Below are 20,342 nucleotides of genomic sequence, written 5' to 3' on the forward strand. Positions count from 1 at the left end.
TGAATGGATGTTTGGCTGTGCTACTAAAGGTTGCGTCTAGTATAGAAATAATATTTCACTTCTTTTATACTTGAATATATGAGCTGCTTTATCGGGTTGTAGATTCTAATCTGTTCCTAAGGTAATTGACAGTATTTGCAGGTTAATTAGCTGCATTCTCTTATCACATGCTAATATACTGCTTCTGGTATTGTGATTACAATTAATCTTCATGTTCATCTGTGTTTAATTTATTTTGTGTAATGTTTTTGTGTGTATTTCCATCAGGAGGCCACTAGATGTCACTGTATGACAACAGAATCCTGCTACAGAATCACAGAGAAACCTCTATTACTACTGCATTTGCCTGACAGAGCAAGTAAAATCTCTCGAAATCCAAAAAAACTACACAGCAGAGAAAGTGGTACCGTGATGAAGAAAACAACGAAAGAATCGTAGGCTTAAAATGACAGGAACAAATTAACAGAAGGTTCTGGAACAAAAGCTGCTGGGCCAAGATTCTTAATGCTGCAGTTACATCGGGACACGGACATATAAATGTTCTTATACACCTGTGTGACTTCGATATGTTTATTTACTCTTTTTGACGCTTTTTCTTGACAGCTGTAACTTGTAGTCCATACCTCACGGTAACTCTCGTGCATTAACTACAGAATAATACCGTGTTGGGTGTTGCTTCTGGTACTGTGAGCTTTTACTGGAGACTCCATCTACTTCTGCACCCAAAGGCCTCCAATAGTACTGAAGCCAAATTCTGTCTCTGGTTCTGGTATCTGGTACCTCAGGTATTGGGGGCTGATTTGCTGATAATGAAGGATATTGTACTATCTCTGGTACTGAATACTTTCAAACCGGATCTGTTACTGGACGTTGTCTCTCATACTGAAAGCCTCTGCAATGCCTCAGGAATAAGAGAATAAGAGCCTTTACCTCTCTTGCCTGAAACTCTTATGTACTGAAGGCAAATATATTGGCTCTGTTGTCTTTGGTGCTCGTAACAGTTAGACCCGAGTCCCTTTGGTATTTTCTTACTTTTTGAGTACGGTACTGGACACTGATTTGCGTATTTAGTACTGGAGGCTACTTGACGTATTGGAAAATGTCTCTGGTAATGGAGCACACCGCTTTGATAGAAAAGGCTAATTTGCGTTCTTTAGTAATAGAGGCTAATATGTTGCCTTCTAAAAGAGATAATTGTCTTGTCTCTGGTACAAGAGGCTCATGTTCTGTTTTCATTCATGGAGGCTCTTGTGCTGCTTCTGGTATTAGAGGCTAACATGCTTAATCAGGGTAATTTGCTGTCTTGTATAGTGGACGCGAGTGTTGCAGTACTCAAAACCACTATTTTGGGTCTTAACTTGGTATTGGACACCTAAAAAATTGGTATTGTCTTGGTCTTGAGATACTCTGGTCTTTGTCTTGACTTGGTCTCGGCCTCTTAAAGTCTTGGTCTTGTCTTAGTCTTGGTATGGTCTGGTTTTGGCCTTAACTCTGTCTGGACCCTTTAAAGACTTGTGCCGTTTCTCAACATGCGTATTTGTCCGTATGTGTGTTCTGGCATACTTGTGAAAAGTCATCAGTCGGAGACCAAATACTGAGCCAATTAAAAGTACGCATCTCACAGAGTACACATGAAATACCCAGATGTGTTCTCGCTCTGCCCACATTATCGAGGACGCATCAAGACCAGACTTGTGTGGACTTGGGAAGCCAAATAATCCATAATGCTTTTGGCAAGAAATGGTCGAAGTGCGTTCTTGTATCTTGGAAGTCCATACCCCTGAGAACGTACTTGCAAGTATGTACTCGCCAAGTGTCCAAGTATGTACTTTGAATCGAGAAACGGGCCAAAGTCTTGGTCTTGTCTTGGTCTTAAGATGCTCTGGTCTTGGACTTGACTCCGTCTCGGGTTTGGTAGTCTTGACCACAACACCGGTGGATGCTTATTTGCTGCCTTTGGCACTGGAAGCTTATTTGTTCCAGTGGCGCAGTGGACGATGATGTTCCTTCCCTTGTACTGGGGGTTGGGAACGTCACGTTATAGAATAAGAACAGGAAACCCAAGTGTTATCGAGGTGTTTACATTGACACTCATGTTATTGATGCTGTTTAATAATCACATTTGACAGAACGTACAAATATCAAACCTTATTCTCGAATCAAACCTGAAGCTGTGAATCATCGCTTTTCTCGCAGATGTAAAATGGCAGCTGATGATCAGGGTTTTTTTTGTTGTTTTTTTATTTCCGTCCGAGTTAACACACCGAGCTGTCGCTAACACGCAGCAGTTTAACCTCCAACCATCGGCGGCCGGGGCAACTCCGATTCAGCCGCCAGGCTCAGTGTGTTGCCATGGCAACCACATGATGTTCAAATGTGTCAGAGAAGAAGAAGAAGAAAAAGAAGATTCGCTTCCTCATTCCGGTGTGATTTTTTTTTTTTTAAGACAGATCATCTTTAGAAAGTCGGTCTGAGACGACAGCCTACACACTCTGTGATTACATAACACACACACACACACACACACACACACACACACACACACACACACACACACACTGAGGGCCGCCAGAGGAAACTGAAACCGGAAACATAAAAATGAAAGAAGTGAAGAGATGAAAAGGAGAGGGGGAATTGAGGTGAAGATGGGGAGAAGGAAGAAAAAGAGGAGGAGAGAGGGGAATATGGGAAGGACAAGAAGGGCAAAGGAATGAGGAGAGAAGGAAAGGAAAGGGGGATGAGGAAAGGGAATAAAATAAGGCGTAAAAGGGAAAGAAAAGATGAGAGGAGACGTTAAAAAGGAATGTTTGATTATTAAGGAAAAAACAAGAGAATGGAAATGAGATGAAAAGAGAAAGTGAAGGGAAGATAAAGGGATAAGAGAAGGAAATGAAGGAGTAATGACAAACAAAATGGGGGGATGATGGAAAAAGTTGGACAAGAAAAAGATGGAGGGAGGGATGTAAGGTGGATGTGAAGGAGGACAACATAGATGAGAGGTAGAATGGAAGGATGGGAGGAGAAGGTCAAGGAGGGATGAAAGAAGGAAGAGCTGGAAGGATGAGAGGAAGAAAAGGGGGATGAGAAATGGAAGAGATGGAGGGATGAGAAGAGGACGTAAAGGAGGGATGAAGGGAAGCTAAGGAGGAGGGATGGGAGGAGGAAGTGGAGGAGGGATCGAAGAGGAAGTGAGTGAAGGCCGACAGAAGGAAGAGAAGGAAGTGATGGGATGTGAATGAGAAGGAAGGCTGAATGGAAGATAAGAAGGAAGGATGGGATGAGGAAATGAAGGAGGGATGACAGGAGGAAGTGATGGAGGAATGAGAAGAGGAAGTGAATTGAGGGATGAGAGAAAGAAAATAAGGGGGATGACAAGAGGATGTGAACGAGGAGATAAGAGGAGGAAGTGAAGGGTGAACAACAGAATGAAAGGTCGGGATGACAGGAGGAAGTGAAGGAATAAGGAGGAAGAAAATGAGGGATACGAGAGGGAAAAGAAGAAAGGATAAGAGGAGAAAAGGAGGGGTAAGAACAGGAAGAGAAGGACGGATCTGAAAAGGTGAAGGAGGGATAAAAGGGAGGAATGAGAGGAAGAAGTGAAGGAGGGATAAAAAGGTGGGATGAGAGGAGGAAGTGAAGGGATGAGGATGAATTGAAGGAGGGATAAAAATGAGGGATGAGAGCAGGACGTAAAGGGATGAGGATGAATTGAAGGAGGGATAAAAGGAGGGATGAGAGGAGGACGTGAAGGAGGGTTAAAGGAAGGATAAGGGGAGGAAGTGAAGGGGGTTAGAAAGGAAGGGATGAGAGGAAGAAGTTAAGGAGAGATAAATTGAAGGATTGAGAGGAGGAAGTGAAGGAAGGATAAAAAGGTGGGATGAAAGGAGGAAGTGAATGGATGAGGATGAATTGAAGGAGGGATAAAAAGGAGGGATGAGAGGAGGAAGTGAATGGATGAGGATGAATTGAAGGAGGGATAAAAAGGAGGGATGAGAGGAGGAAATGAATGGATGAGGATGAATTGAAGGAGGGATAAAAAGGAGGGATGAGAGGAGGAAGTGAAGGAGGGTTAAAGGAAGGATAAAGGGAGGAAGTGAAGGAGGGATAGAAAGGAAGGGATGAGAAGAAGCAGTTAAGGAGGGATAAATAGAAGGGTTGAGAGGAGGAAGTGAAGGAGGGATAAAGGGAGGATGAGAGGAAGCAGTTAAGGAGGGATAAATAGAAAGGTTGAGAGGAGGAAGTGAAGGAGGGATAAAGGAAGGATAAGAGGAGGGAGTGAAGGAGGGATCAAAAAGGGATGAAAGGTGGAATGAAGGGGAAAAGAGAGATGACAGGTGGAAATGAAGGAATGAGGAGGAAGTGAAGGAGGGATTAAAAAGGAGGGATGAGAGGAGTGAGGGAGAGGAGCGGCACCAGAGGACGACAGAAAAATTGCAGAAAAGGTAAAAGTGTGAAGAAAAATCTCGTCACGACTTTTAAAGTTACGGAGCCACACACACACACACACACACACACACACACACACACACACACACACACACACACACACACACACACACACACACACCCACACACACACACACACACACACACACACACACACACACACACACACACACACAGATGATCGCCCTGCAGAGAGACTCACCCAGAAGCTCAGCGACTCGTTTTCCATGATGATCAACTGAAGAGAAGAAGGATGGAGAGACCCGAAGGAGGAGGAGGAGGAGGAGGAAGAGGAAGAAGAAGAAGGGGCAAGAGAAGAAGAAGAAGAGGAAGAGGAGGAGGAAGGAGGAGAGGAGTGTATGGAGATGGGAAGAGAAGAAGAAGAGAGGGAGGGAGAGAAGGAGGGAGAGGCAGCAGGATGAGTGGAAGGCAGCTCGGCTCAGCCCACACACTGCTGAGCATCACACACACACACACACACACACACACACACACATACACACACAGCTCGACAGTGTGTGAGTGAGCGTGCACGTCTGCAGTGTGTGTGTGTGTGTGTATGTGTGTGTGTGTGTGTGTGTGTGTTTTAGCGGGCGTGCATGTGTGAGTGTGCGCGTTATCTCCCACTCTATTGCGTGGGTTAGAAAACACACCTCTCTCTCTCTCTCTCTCTCTGTCTCTCTCTCTCTCTATGAGTGAGTGAGTGAGGGGGGCAGGGGGGGTGAGCGGCGTGGGCGTGGAGGAGCGGCCGCGTCACCATGGAAACGACGCAATCGCATTGCATGGAGAAAAAAAAGAGGAAGAAGAGTGAAGAGGAATTCATCATCTGGGCATCATCATCATCATCATCATCATCAAAATATCAATCTTCATCACTCTTATAATTAATGTAATCTTCATCATCGTCCTCATCTTCATCGCTCTTATAATCATCTTCATCATCATCATCCTCATCAAAATACCCCTCTTGATCACTCTTATAATTACCATCGTCGTCTTCTTCTTCTTCATCTTCATCATCATTCTCATTTCATCACTCTTATAATTACCATCTTCATCCTCATCACTCCTATAGTTATCATTATCCTCATCAGAATACTCATCTTCATCACTCTGATAATTAACGTATTCATCATCACCACCATAATTTTCATCACTATAATAATGACCATCATCATCATCACCACTCTCATTATCATTATCCTCATCAGAATACTCATCGTCATGACTTTGATATTTAACGTATTCTTTATAATCATTATCAAAACCGGAGGAAGATGACCATGATGATGATGAATATGATAGTGATGATGATCATGTGTTTTATTTAATGATCATAGTGATGATGATGATGATGATGATGATAGTAGGTAGAGGTTCCTGTTAGTTCCTATGTGGGTTCCTGTCAATGGATCCTGACAGTGGTTTTTGTCTGTAGTTCCTGTCAGTAGTTCATGGTAGAGGTTCAGTGGCTCCTCAGTAATTCCTGTCAGTTGGAGCAGCTGGGTTTCCCTGGATGCAGAGACTCAGTGGCGCCGTCTGGTGGTTGCAAACAGAATGACAGCAGCTTTGTAGAAACGACGTGCTGCGACGATGTTTTTAGAACAGTTCTAAATACATTTGGTGTTTTAAAGAACCACCTTCATGTCCCATAAACACAGACCCTCCTCTTCCTCCTGCAGCCGGGCGGCCGGTGGTTGGAGTTGATCTAGGACAGGGGTGGGGAACCCTGGTCCTGCACGTTTTCAATGTGTCCTCGCATCAACACAGCTGACAGCAATTATTGGCTCGTTATCAAGCTTTCTGCAGGGTTCATCATGATAACTCAGGTGTGTTTGAGCAGGGAGACATGGAAAACAGGCAGGACTGCGGCTCTTGAGGACCAGGGTTCCCTACCCCTGATCTAGGAGAATCAATGAAACACACGGCCGTTGTAATCAGTGGCGGTTAGCTGAGGCCGATTCTTCTGTGCCGGAGGAAGCGAGTGAGTGTGTTCTGAATGAGCACCAGGAGAACAGATGGAGGCTGAATGTTCACAGATCCTCGGACATATGCTGGCAGAGAGTCGAGAAGCTTCTGCTGCTCTCAGTGAAGAATCAGAGCCCGAAACAGGCGAAGAAACAAAAATAACAACAAAGATGTCTTTTTTTTTAAAAATGAGGTTAGAAGAGGATGAAGTGGCCAGAAAGATCCAGGAAATCACTCCAGAGGTTCTAACACAACCACAGAGGCGCACAGGAGATGTGAAAACAAACTCGGGCAGAAAGAAAATTCACAAATACAAGAGAAAAAAAAGACCCCAGAGTAACGTTGAAGGGCTGTGGCGCCCTCTGCTGGACACAACCCAAATCAACACTCAGTCACTTCAGTGAAAATTACACTATTCTTCATCCAAATGTCTTTTACTGCAAATACAGAGTAATCATACAACGAGAGATTAAAATCTTCCAGTAAACTCATGAATACACGAGAACAGACACGAGAAAGCACATTTTCTTCAGATCAAACCAAATTACAAAGTATTAAATTCTGTTCTTAAGTCACTAATACTCTTATTTTGCAATCAAAATTCTGTAAGTGGTAAGTAGTATGTAGCTGTAGCTTTAAGAAATGTAAGTGCATTATGAGATGATGGCCTTTTATTTTGTTGATTATGAAGAAAATATAAATATTGTCACATGTTTGATCAGAATAAAGTTTCTTGAAAGTAAAAAAAAGAGCTGCACTGATTGTGTTCTTCTATTAAACTATATTTGCAATAAAACACATTTTGAGGTTATAATCGTGTATTTTACTGTTTGGACAATGAAGTCGCTGCAAAAGCTTTTAAAGCGTTTCGTTACGGCTAGAACACCAAAAGAATGAGAAGAAACATGGAATTAAGTTACGTGAAAGAGTGGAAAATGACAAAAAAAAGACTGGAAAAAAATTTCAAAAAAGTATCAAAAAGCAAAGAAATAAAGAAATAATATGGAAATTAAAAAAAAAATCCAACATTAGAGAGAAAAACCCAAAAACAAAACAAAAGTTTAAAGGAAATAAATGTAACAGAAAAAGAAAAAGCACAAAATTATATATTAAAACAACTAAAGACAGAAAAATGGAAATAAAATGATCAATAATAAGGAAGAAAAGACAATAAAACAAGTGAAAGCACAGAAAACATGAACACGAGGTTCAAACTAATGTTTCCGTCCCACAGAGGCGTTACCATGGCAACCAGCTCACAGCAAGCTTAAACTTAACTCCAGGGAAAACAAAACAGAATTTATTCCAGTTGCAGCCAGAAAACTTTTTTTTTTTTTTTTTTTTTTTTTAAAAAAGCATTTTTACATTGAAAACATTTCTCAGAAAGTACAGATGTTGGTGTAAAAGTAATCAGATTACAGTGTAACCGCCTTGGTATTACGGCTCTTTGTGTCCCTTCAGCAGCAGGTCCATGTACGCCCCTGTCACCAAACTCTGCTGAGAGACGCCGAGCTGCTGCATCAGGTCCTCCGCCACCTACACACACACGTAAATATTAACAGACAGACAGACAGACAGACAGACAGACAGACAGACAGACAGGATGTTCCTGTTGAAGTCCTGATAAACAGGTAAAACTCACCTGCTGCCCCTCCTCCACGCTCTGCTCCGGACGCATCACAACCTGAACACACACACCTGGTTTGACCTTTGTGTGCTCATAGCAGAACACAAACTTTGTGTGTGTGCGTGTGTGTGTGAGCGTGTGAGTGTGTGTGTGTGTGTTCACCTCCAGCTCCATGTAGTGTCCCAGCCCCTCCACCAAGTCCAGGTGAACTCTGGTCTGACCAATCAGGAAGAGCCGTCGTTCCTTCTTCACCTCACCTTTGATCCCGAGAGCATCTGCCAGCACAGCCTACACACACACACACACACACACACGCACGCACGCACGCACGCACGCACATGCACGCACATGCACACACTATTAGTGAGTTATTGGCACTTCGTGTCCTCAAGCGTGTGGTCAGAGCGCCACCTGGAGGCTCTGCGGGTCGTTGGTCGGACTGATGGAGTATCGCGACAGCTTTGGCCCGTCGGTGTCCGGACGCTCGTAGAAGATGAGCTGCCCCGACCCGTCCTGACAAACAAACAAAACCACAAAAATAACTTGAGTCTTCATCATCAACTTCATCATCATCAAAGTAACTAGAAGGAAGTAAAAATCCCGACGGTACCGTGAAGTCTCGCAGCTTCAGCCGCCCGCTGCTGCAGTGGAAGAAGGTGTCGTGCTGCCGGATGATGCAGCCATCCGATTGGCTGAGCTGGGCCGCCTTGCGGGCGAACTCCGCCACGTCGCTCACTCTGGCTTTGATCTCCACGTTGGACGGCATGGCGTTACTGGGCGCAAGCGTGCGGGTTTCAGCCTCCTGTTTAACAGCGTAGATCAGAGGTGTCAAACATGAGGTCCGTGGGCCAAAACCGGCCTGCAGGAGGCTCCGATCCGGCTCGATGAAACCACGAGTGAACTAGTGTCAATGTCGTGCTGTCAGGGGGAGTTTGAAAAAAGATGTTTAATGCAACAGTAATAGGAGAAATCTTCAGAAACATTTCACTGTATTTTGCACAAGAGGTTTTCATAAAAATTTACTTTCCGTTGTGATTGTAGTCAGTTTTCTGTTATTTTGTGAAAATAAAGACATTTTCATCATGTATACTCGAGTTCAGAGATTTAAGTGATCACAGCTTTACTACACGTATTATGAGCAGAAAAGCATCTTCGGGGTATGTTTGGGAAGAGTAGGAAAAATCACAGGTTACTGCTGTTATGCTCGTATGAAGGCGGATTATTTCTAGTGTTTATTACCAGAGATACATGGAGGCAAAAAGGGCATGTTGTTGTTTCATTCGGCTGCTTTTCATCCTGTCTGATGAAAGGATAAGAAGTGATATTTTTCTGTGGGTGCTTTATTCTCTCATCAATACTCTTAATGATCCAGATCTTATCAAACACTGAATACAAATTCTAAAACTGCCTGCAGCTTCTGTCCCAAAACAAAGATGGCGTACCCCGTTACTGGCAAGCACACTTCACCTAAAGCTCCTTTCTCTCACTCACTGGACTGAAGAATTGCAATTCGGATATTTAACAGAGTATTTCAGCAATCCGTGAAAACCCCAGGGCCACCGTATATGTTGTAAACATAACCTGTTCCACGACTAACCTCATAAAGTCCGTTTAAATATAGAAGTTGAAACTGAGGCTAAGCTGACCACAGCCGATGAGGCTTAGCACTCAGCTGGTAAGTGAAGGACTGAAAATGGAGGTATAAATAGGCAAGAAGATGCATTTCCAACCTGATTTCGTGTTGAAGCTGCTGTTTGAGGCTTAATTTTACCGCGAAAGCTTGTTTCCGGGGCGGAGCGGCGACGGGAAGAAGACTTCCGGAAAACTGGGCGTACTTCCGGTTCCTCTTTCGGCTCTTTTCGTGCATCTCCGGCTCCTCAACTTGTTATCTTCGTGTGTTTCCGCCTTTTGTCGAACCAACCGGATATAAACGAAGGCAGCCGAGTGAAAAGCAGAAGATTGACAAGCGATTATAAGTATCTTAAATCTTAAACTTTTGTTGTAATTCAAACAACATGTAAGACACTATTCAAAGCACGATCATATCTAAAACTAGTGCAGTAAAAAAGTTTGACAACAAACAGTGCACTTTTTATTGATATTGGTACTGGAATAGATGGCACAACAGCACACTGACAGGATAGAAGTAAATGGAAAAAACCTTTAGTTTGAGTTAATTTCCTACTTTGTTCTGATGAATGTGTCACTATTTTCTTTGAACCTTCTTGGGCATGATTTCAGTTCGACTGTTTTCATTGGTCAACGCCGGTCGCCATCGTGACATCATAGTGTTGCTGACAACGTTTCTCTTTATACACTTTACCTCCTCTGTTATACACACACACACACACACACACACACACACACACACACACACACACACACACACACACACACACACACACACACACACACACACACACACACACACACACACACACACAGTTGAAACATGACTACATTTGGATCAGCAGCTCATTACTCTGAACAGTGTGTCCCAATGTGTGTGTGTTTCTATTCTGCTGACTTTGTGAGTTCTGACACTTGAGATCACGCTGCACTTGGGGGTCCAACATACTTTGTGGGGACCCGACTACGTTTGACCTATTTTTCAGCCGTAGTTTTAGAACTGAGGTTTCAATGGAGTAAGAGGCAGGCAATGCATTACATCCTATTCTTGTTCTTCTGTACTAGTGGGGAGTCTTGTCTCTTCAAATTAAGTCCCTAGTTTTAAGTGACAACATGCCTTCAGGTTAAGTTCAGGGTCAGATAGCTTGTTAGTTTTGAGAAAGTCTTATCAATGTCTTTCTCCCCAAAAGGAACAAAAACAGAAGTGTGTGCATGTTGTTTTCCTCACATCCTCACAAGACATTGGACAATTATACGTGTAATCATTATGATGTTGTAGGAATAAAGATAGAGTGGAATGCTAAATAGCATTGTAATGGCTAGCAACTTTTCCTCAGCGCAAGAATATCTCATATCAAAACCATGTCAGGCTTTTATTTGTGGAGTTTGCATGTTCTCCCATGGGTTTTCTCCTGGTACCATATTTTATCCTGGCCACGTTTCTTTATCAGTGGTTTAGCTGGCCATGTGACCTTTATTAGGAATATACTTCTTTATACAGTATATTCGTGTTGGAACTTACATTTGGTTATTCGCAATAAATTATTGTAGGTAGTAGATGACTGAAAGTGATGAATCACTGGAAGTAATTTATGAAGAATTGAATTTATGAATTATAACTTACTCATTAATAATTACAGGAAGTAATAGATGAAATATTTGAGGTGAATAAATCATTGAAAATATGTTATTAATTACATTTATGAATTTAAATCTTTAATTGAAATACATTTGTCATTCATTAATTAATAATTGTGGGGCACCACCTGGACAAGGACTAATTACTAAATTCGAAGTCTCAGTTGAAAGAATTTAATTAATTTTATAAATATGTATTTACAAAATATAAGCTTAAACATAAATACCATAGAAGGTGTGAGATCCGTGCACTGTTACATAGACTACATCAAAACATATGGTACATACCATCTGGGACCACTAGATGTCAATGTACAACACAGCAGAATGCTGCAACAGTACCATAAAGAAACATCAACAAGCTCAAATGTGTGCTTTGTGGTATTGTATTTCCATCTTTGCAGGGACCAAACACTGGGAACCCAAAATACTCATGGGATCCACTATTTACATGCATTTGGCTATTAAGATGTGGCTTCAGGTCTCCAGTTGGGTTCAAGTTGGAGTTGGAGTCAAGATTTGTCAACTCAGATTTCATGGTTAGGATGGGAACAATAATATCTGATGTCAACATGTGGACGACAATGAATGTCCTTATTGGGGGAGTCTATGTGTTTTAAGGCCCAGACAGGTTTTAGGCTCAGACTATGGGTCAGGGTTGAATGTCAGGGTCAGGCAGGTGGTAATTAAGGCTGAATTTATAGGGTTATGGATCAGGGTTGTGAGGTTTACCCTGGTGTTCGCCCTTCACCCCTGAGGTAGGGATCAGGGGCTGGGAATGTATTACGTCAATGGAAAGGTCCCACAAATATAGTCCAACAGGTCTGTGTGTGAGTGTGTGTGCTGCCTGGCATTACTGGGCAACTGGCAGCATCATGCAACAGAGAGAGAGAGAGAGAGAGAGAGAGAGAGAGAAAGAGAGAGAGAGAGAGAGAGAGAGAGAGAGAGAGAGAGAGAGAGAGAGAGAGAGAGAGAGAGAGAGAGAGAGAGAGAGAGAGAGAGGGGTAATGAGGAAAGAAGAAGCCTGATCAAAGCAGAACAGCCGAGTCATGATCAACAGATTGGACCGTGTCTGGATCTGGGTTTATCCCTGATCCTGGTTAACTCAGTGGAACCAGGTTTCTTTGGGACAAGGGCTGATTCTGCGTGCATCCAGACGGCCTCCCTCTCTCATTCAGTTCAGACTCTGTGGACCAAAGCTGCTCTGTCACCCAAGCAGGACTCAGAAGATCCCGTTTGACTTCAGGCTTCTCTGGACACAGGAGGGATTTTGTGGATCCAGGTGTGACTAATTGGATCCAGGTTTCACTTTGATTCAGGTGGACTCTATTGTACGGAGGGGACTTGTGGATCAAAGAAGGATTTTCTGGAACCATGTTCTTTCTGATCCAGGTTAGAGTTGTGAATCCCTGTGTGGTAATGAATCCACATGAGAGTCTGTGGAATCACGTTTCTCTGTGATTCAGGTGGAATTCTACGTGGATCCAGTTTATTGTTCAGGAGGATCCTGGTTGACTCTGTGGCTCTGATTGACACATGATCCAAGGGGATTTTTAAGTCCAGGGGAGACAATCCAGTCTCTGTGGACACTTTTGGATTACGTGGCTCTAGATGAACTTTGTAAATGCAGTTAAACTCTACGGATCGTGGTGAGCGCTTTGGACCGGGTTGACTCTGTGTATCCAGGTGAACTTTGTAGATGTAGTTGGGCTCTATGGTCCAGGAAGACCGTATAGATTCAGGTAAACTCTGTGAAACCAGATGGACTCTTTGGATCCAGGTGGACCCTCATCATGACCGTGACGTACTCCAGCAAAGTAGCGAACGCCTCCTTCTTCAGTTTCCACCGGCTGCTGCTGCGCTGGAAAGGAAGCATCTACAAGCTTCTGTACCGAGAGTTCATCCTGTTTGTGCTGCTCTACACCGTCCTCAGTGTGGTCTACAGGCGTGTCTCACACTTACACAAACAATATATTCTGATTTTTTGTGGTTTATCATCCATGTGTAGTTAGTTTATTGTTCTTTCTGTATTTTTTACAGTTCTTTAAGGTAAGATAGGATCAGACTTTATTAATCCCACATGGGGAAATTTGGTTATTACATTTTTTGCATGTATTTGAGGCTATTTTTGTTAATCAGGTAAAAACTATTTTTTCAACATTAAAACTTACCAGCACTTAAAGAAATAGTCTGTAAAAATTACTTTGGCTTACCTGGTGCACCCTCTAGTGGCCATGAGAGTGGTAACAGCTTTAATTTGGCCATACAGGTCATGTAAACAAAGACAATTTATGCAGATTTCTTTGTGGTTGTCTGGAGGTTTTTCTTTCAGCTTCAATAATATTTACTCCGTGCGCCATGTAGTTGCTGCAGAACGAACTGCAGCCGCGAGCACCAATGGACCAGAAAGCTAAGAGATTGCCTTTATTTCTTTGAATTGTTTGTCTTTCAGATTCGTCCTCACAGAATACCAGAAGAGGTTGTTCGAGAAACTCTCCATGTACTGCGACAAATACGCTGAGCAGATCCCCGTCACCTTTGTACTCGGTACCTTTGCCTTGTCCTGTATTCACGGTTACAGCTAACACAGTGGTTTCATTCTAAAAAACTTGATGTGTTCTGGACTCTCACAAAAACATCTGGATTTTGACATAAACTTCTAGAAGCAGATATTCTTATTTTTTACTTTTTTTTTAATTTTTAATTTCCCTCTCAATACTTCCCTCTAAATACTTTGCAGGTCAGAGGATCGAATGACTCGGCCGAGTTGTGTTGTTATTAATAATCGCAGGTGGTGTGCAGCTAATATTAGTCCTGTGAGAACAGGGATAAGCTCCGTGTTGTGTTCGGATCCAGTAGGAGAGAAAACGCTTCTGCCTGAGCAGAGTGACGGACAGATGTGTGGAGGCGGGGTTGAGGTCCGCTTCCCTCATTAACTTGCTGCTAATGGAAACAGATCATTAAAGAGCGCAGGAAGCTAAAAGCTGGATGAGTGTTTGTGTGGTCAATGTGTAGCTGTGACCGGATTGCATCAATGTGTTCCTTGGAGAGTTTAATCAACCCTTAAAAGCAGTTTTCCTGTTTAAAAATGACAAATGAGCCTGTGTTTGTGTTCAAGGTTTCTACGTGACTCTTGTGGTGAATCGATGGTGGAACCAGTTTGTGAACTTGCCCTGGCCGGACCGACTCATGTTCCAGATCTCCAGGTACTTCCACGCTCCAGTCAGCCCTCTACAGGCAGAAATAAGAACTGTAGATTTACAGGAATATTTTTCGCACCTTTATAAAAGTCTATAGAAATAGAGCCAAGAAAGCGAGACTCACCGCCCTCTGAAGGCAGTGACAGGAAGTTCACGCCTTTATGTTTTCCTCTGCTGTCTCCTCCAGCTACGTTCAGGGTAAAGACGAACATGGCCGGCTGCTGCGTCGGACGTTGGTGCGTTACGTTAATCTGACCTCGCTCCTCATCTTCCGCTCGGTCAGCACGGCCGTCTGCAAACGCTTCCCCACCATGGACCACGTGGTGGAGGCAGGTGAGAGCCCGTGTGGTGGCTTGTTTTCATGAACATTCGGAGCCGGTCAGAGTTCACCTTATTAGCCAAGCAGAGTAGGACTGGAGGCTGTTGGACGCTACTTGAATGCAGCGCTGTACTGTAGTAAGATTTCGGTGATTTGCGGTTCCACTGGCAGGATTCATGACCCCCGAGGAGAGGAAGGTCTTCGAGAACATCCGATCTCCCCACCTGAAGTACTGGATCCCCGTCGTCTGGTTTTCCAACCTGGCGTCCAAAGCTCGACAGGAGGGACGGATCAAGGACAGCATCGACCTGCAGAGTATCCTCAATGTAAAGTGTTCAGTTCATGAGTGTGTGAGGACGAATAGTCTGGTTCAAGGCCACAAAACTGAAACTATCAGGAAAATGAAGTTTATCGTGTTTATCTAGTTTATCTATTTTTTTTTTATTTTTTATAGAAGTCTCTGTTTAGAGCACTCCTTTATATGTAAGAGGACGAAAGACCCAAATAGCATCTGGAGCCAGAAACTGAACCAGTATTACAGTGTTAATGAGAGATTTGGAGTTCCACAGGGCTCTATTCTAGATCCGTTTTACTTTTTATACCAACTGATCGTTTGCACCAATTAATCATAACTGTACCTGACTGGATAAACTGGATAAAATTCTATCACTGTAATTTAAGACTAAAAACCTGATTAGAATGTTATTAAATGGTCACTATTCATGTTATTGACAACAATATACTGAGAAAGCTGGGCAGACTCGGTTTATTACATTTTTCAGAGCAGATTCTATTTCTCAGTAGCTGATAATGAACATTTGGTGACACTTTCAATCTTCTCCAACTCACACTAGTACTTCACAGATCCATGGATACCCTCTATACTACTTCACACACTGTGTACGAGAGTATTCATGATAAACACTGATGTTTACTGTCTTGCTGTTGGCTCAGTATAGAATCTCTTCCTCCCTTTGAGAGCACTCCATCAATGACAATATTTGAAAATTGGGGAAAAGATTATTCTGAAAACTGAGCTGTTGCATAGAGCGCATAGAACTGCTACAAGTGACTGTATGACTATTTTCCAATATATAAGCCCAATTATAAATAGTCATATTACTAATATTTTTGCATTTATTACATTGTATGGCACAACAAAGATCCTGATGAGTTTGTAGACTATTTGAATAGTCATAGAGACATATTTCCTGTAGCTCACTTTTCCGAGAAATAAATAAATATTATTGAATTTTCAAGTGCTCCCACTGTAAGACTTGTTGGCTGGAGTTTAAAAAAAAAAGAACGTTTTATGCTCTCATAACAGCAGCTCAGATCCACTTTAATGTCCGTAATGTGACACCACTTTACCCACTGAGAGGTTTGGATGTTTGTTTTCCTGTGAATCATAGTTTTGATGAGTAACTGTTTGCTGTCTGTGTGCAGGAGATGAACCTGTTCAGGACCTGGTGTGCGACTCTTTTCGGTTACGACTGGGTGGGCATCCCGCTGGTCTACACTCAGGTCAGCCCCCCCCCCTTGGGGCACATCTGTCTCTGTTAGCATGTTTTCGGTCGGATGCAGCTGGTGATAATCACATCAGTGACCATCACAGTAACTGAATCAGAACTCCCACACAGGCAGGGACACTTAGGAACGCCCCCTCACATCCCCTCCCCTCCCTTTCTGTCTAGGTTGTAACTCTGGCCGTCTACACCTTTTTCTTCGCCTGTCTGATTGGCCGGCAGTTCCTAGACCCCGCCCAGGGTTACCAGGGTCATGACCTTGACCTGTACGTCCCCATCTTCACCCTGCTGCAGTTCTTCTTCTATGCTGGCTGGCTGAAGGTCCGATCACGTCTTCTTCTAGAGAAATCTGTATTCAAACAACTACATCAAATGACGGGCGATGTCCCGATGAGGCTGAGAGAGAACCAACTAAATCAGCCAATCAGCTGCTGACTCTGGTTGGTACAGTGATTCCAGAGAGGATTCACTGGATTTAGATTGTGCCTCGACTGGGTCCTGTGCTGTTTGAGTTCAGTTATAAAATTCTTTTTCGATTTGATTTGAGACATGTTTCAAACTGTGGTTTCTACTGCGTTTCAGACGGCTGACAATTAGTTACGAGCTCGGTTTTAGATGTGGGTTCAGACTTAGGCTATGTTCACACTGTAGGCAAATGCGATTTTAATTCTGGTTCACAAGTGACTCATTATCCAACACTTTATTATTTCCAAACCAGTAATCAGATTAAAGGTACTTGTCCAAGTCCCTGTGCGTTACTGTTGCAACGTCCAACAGGACAAGTTCATTCACATTTTAATTGTGCTTTTTGGCATGTCATCGTCTTGCGTTGTCAGGTTGCAGAACAACTCATCAACCCATTCGGAGAAGACGACGATGACTTTGAGGCTAACTGGATCATCGACAGAAACCTGCAGGTCTGCAGCCAGGGAGCTGAAAAAACTTTGAATTCATGTCTGATATTTCCAGCAGTACAAACCCGTTTTACAGGATGTTCCTGTCTGCAGGTGTCTCTGCTGGCGGTGGACGAGATGCACATGAACCTGCCTCACATGACCAAAGACATGTACTGGAACGACTGCGACGCTCGGCCCCCGTACACGCTAGCTGCTGCCGATTACTGCATCCCGTCTTTCCTGGGCTCCACCACTGACATGGGGTCAGTTTCCCTTTTTTAATCACACAACCAAGATCGTTTAGGGGTGAAATGGTCATTTTTCTGCTCAAACTCACTACAATGACATTGCTTTCACCTAAATTTGACATAATGTCCCTTTGAAGAGGAGAATAGGAGCTGACGGCTGCTATAATGCAGTAATGTTCCTTTAGATGGCTCTCCCGGTTCATTATCTTTTACACTGTTTTCTCAGTAAATTGTCCTAAAAGAAGTTTATAAATGAAAAGCGTCTCTTTCAGACTCTCAGATATCCTGCAGTTTGATGAGAGCGACGTCAATGACAGTCGACCACAACAACTCGACGCAGTCTTGACACGACGGCAAGAGTCGGTACGTGTTTTTAACTAAATTATTCTTATTTTGTTGTCTTGATCTGAGCCTGGCTGCTTGATAAAGACTGACACGTCATCACACATCAGATGATGCTCTGAAGAACAATCAGTCGAAACATGTCAGCAAGGTAAAACCATCCTTCACTACTTTGTCGGTGAAAAAGAAACTACAAGATTTTATCTTTTTAAATCAATAGTAATAATTAAGATGAAAAACTTACATATAAACCTGACATATTTCGATTTATTGGAGAAATCGACCAGAAAAATGTCCAGAAAATATCAGAGATTGATTGAAGTAGTACCCTGACTGTCCATTGGTAAAGAAACTAATTATGTATGGATGGAGGAATTTTTTGTTTTAATATCTGAACACATACATCTGATTTACAATCAATTCACACATGGGATTATAGATTCTGGTTGGTAGCATTTTGTGAAATATTAACACTCCAGTGCTAAAGCTATCCCGATGTTAGCTTTAGCACTAGCTACTTTCTTTCCCTGTTGTATTTACTGAGCTCACTATTAGCATTAGCATAAGTTTCTGCTCATCAAGCTCACGGTTAGCACTAATGCTAACCAAAACAGTTTTTTTTAACAGTTCCTATCACACTAAATAAATTTTAACTCAGGAGGAGTGTTTCATTTATCTAAGTAGCAAGTTACTTTTTAATTTACACTAGCTATTGGTCTAACATGATTTTTTTTTTTCTAACATGGTGCTAATGTCATTTGGTTGATGTACACGTCTCCAGGTTTTGGGTCGAGTCCGCCGGCTGCTCAGCGTCCAGGAGCCTCCTGAACTCCAGCCGCCTCGACCCGTCTTGAAGCGTCACAGCAGCGACGCCACCGGCAGCTTCTTCCCAGACTTCAAGTTTCGGTGTGATTTAAGAGAACGAGTGAAAGAAGAACGGTTTGAATGACGACAGCAAAAAGTGAGCCGCTGTGTTTGAAATCTGTCCAGGGTTAACCCAGGTCTGGATGACGAGGCTCCGCCCTCCTCCCTGGCTCTGCCGCCGCCGCCCCCCATGGACACCCTATCCACCCTGAAGGAGGTTAGCAGTAACCCGTCCTCACCTATCGGTCCGCCCTCCCCGGTGTTCCCGTGGTTCGTGGTCAGCCCGCCGCTGACTGGAGACGCCTGCCACAACATGGACTCTTCCGGGAAACAACTCAACGGTCTGGATCCGGCGTGCGCCCCCACGCCAACCGAGGAGGCTCCAGACCAAGAAACACCAAGGTGACCCTCACCTAACAGGAGCCCCCAAGTTACACCTCATATCACTCCGACTGTGTCCACCATTAAACCATTTCAGTTAAACAGAGGAAACAAAAATATCTGGGCTGTTTAACAGCGCTTTTGTCTTTCTGATTAGCAATTAGTAATAGCATTAGCATAATCTGAAACACCTTGCTCAAGTAAAGAACAACTCTGCTACTATCTGCATTAAAGCTTCTGATTTTAAAATCCATCCCGTTCGTCTTCATATTTCCAGGGCCAGATCTTCGGTTTGTTGCTCTCCAACTCAGCTGGGGCCCAAAGAGTTTCGGTGGACGACCCTCACCAACCAGTGTCGCCTGCCGCCTCGACCACGAGGACGTCAGTTCTCCCTGCAGTTCTCCAGGCAGACGTCCAAGTCATCCGTCCGCAGCCTGCCCAGTCCGAAGGGCCTTGGGCGGAGGAGGCGGGGCCTGGCTCGCTTCCAGTCCCGCCGGTCACCTGGACCCCCCGCCGACACCCTGCAGCTCCCCGAACCGGACTACGACCACGACTTCCAGGCAACCAGCCACGATGACGACGAGGAGAAGGCGGAAACCGACGGCGGCGGGGAAATCCAAAACAATAATGTTCAGTCGCAGAGTTCAGAAAAAAAGTGAGACGGTGGTGAACTCATCTGGCAAACGTGGAGAAACCATCAATACCACCCAATAGGAGGCAGCAGTTTCTTCATAACGTCAACTCAAAGTGACTTTGAACAAAAAAAGATTTGAAAAGCTGCACATGCAAAAATCTGAACGCATATTTCGAAAAACAGTCTGTGTTTAATTGGATTGTTTATTTATATATTATTTTTTTTTACTGGAAACAGGAAACAACTCGCAACCTTCATTTCAAGATAATCATACAACATTTTTTGATAAAAGAATGAAATCAACTCTTTTAGAGGAGATTTGGGGCATGACTGATGATATTGATAGCGTCTTCCTGAAAGCCATCTAGTGGTCATTTGTAGAAGTGCAACACTCAGCCTCAGGTTTTAAAATTGAGTTTCAAAACAAAATCTTTGTTATTTTTGTGATTACTGATTGTTTTTAAATATTTAATGTAAATGTTGGCAAAAATCCCCCAAAACTTCTCATTTTAATAAAAATGTTGACTGGTTTACTGGTTAGTTTAACCTTGATGTGAGGAGAAATGTCAAAAAGTATCATTTAGAGACAGATGAAGATTTCAAATTGATTGATAGTTGCAATGA

At 43.3% G+C, this 20,342-nt stretch overlaps 2 protein-coding genes across 3 annotated transcripts; one reads left to right on the forward strand and one right to left on the reverse strand.

The window, feature by feature from the left end:
* Positions 1–7,692: 7,692 nt before the first annotated feature.
* On the reverse strand, positions 7,693–9,877 carry LOC308126958 (uncharacterized protein). The gene is made up of 6 exons (XM_080491673.1): positions 9,772–9,877; positions 8,652–8,843; positions 8,453–8,554; positions 8,204–8,329; positions 8,057–8,098; positions 7,693–7,950 (listed from the first exon to the last, which is right to left on the reverse strand). The coding sequence occupies exons 2-6, from the start codon at positions 8,805–8,807 to the stop codon at positions 7,852–7,854; spliced, it is 525 nt and encodes a 174-aa protein (XP_080347799.1). The 5' UTR covers positions 8,808–8,843; positions 9,772–9,877; the 3' UTR covers positions 7,693–7,851.
* A 2,378-nt stretch (positions 9,878–12,255) lies between these two features.
* LOC308127368 (bestrophin-3-like) lies at positions 12,256–20,250 on the forward strand. 2 transcript variants are annotated; one of them, XM_080492383.1, is made up of 13 exons: positions 12,256–12,957; positions 13,761–13,855; positions 14,427–14,514; positions 14,696–14,841; positions 14,999–15,153; positions 16,274–16,351; positions 16,522–16,674; positions 17,190–17,270; positions 17,361–17,512; positions 17,770–17,860; positions 18,621–18,745; positions 18,830–19,105; positions 19,362–20,250. In XM_080492383.1, the coding sequence occupies exons 2-13, from the start codon at positions 13,807–13,809 to the stop codon at positions 19,741–19,743; spliced, it is 1,776 nt and encodes a 591-aa protein (XP_080348509.1). In that variant the 5' UTR covers positions 12,256–12,957; positions 13,761–13,806; the 3' UTR covers positions 19,744–20,250. The 2 variants fall into 2 exon arrangements, with proteins under 2 accessions (XP_080348509.1, XP_080348510.1); XM_080492384.1 differs by lacking the exon at positions 12,256–12,957 and adding an exon at positions 13,051–13,253 and having other exon boundaries at positions 19,362–20,248.
* The last annotated feature ends 92 nt before the right edge of the window (positions 20,251–20,342 follow it).

This window comes from Lipophrys pholis (assembly GCF_963383615.2).
Source record: "Lipophrys pholis genome assembly, chromosome: 22".
In the NCBI taxonomy this organism is placed as follows: Eukaryota; Metazoa; Chordata; class Actinopteri; order Blenniiformes; family Blenniidae; genus Lipophrys; species Lipophrys pholis.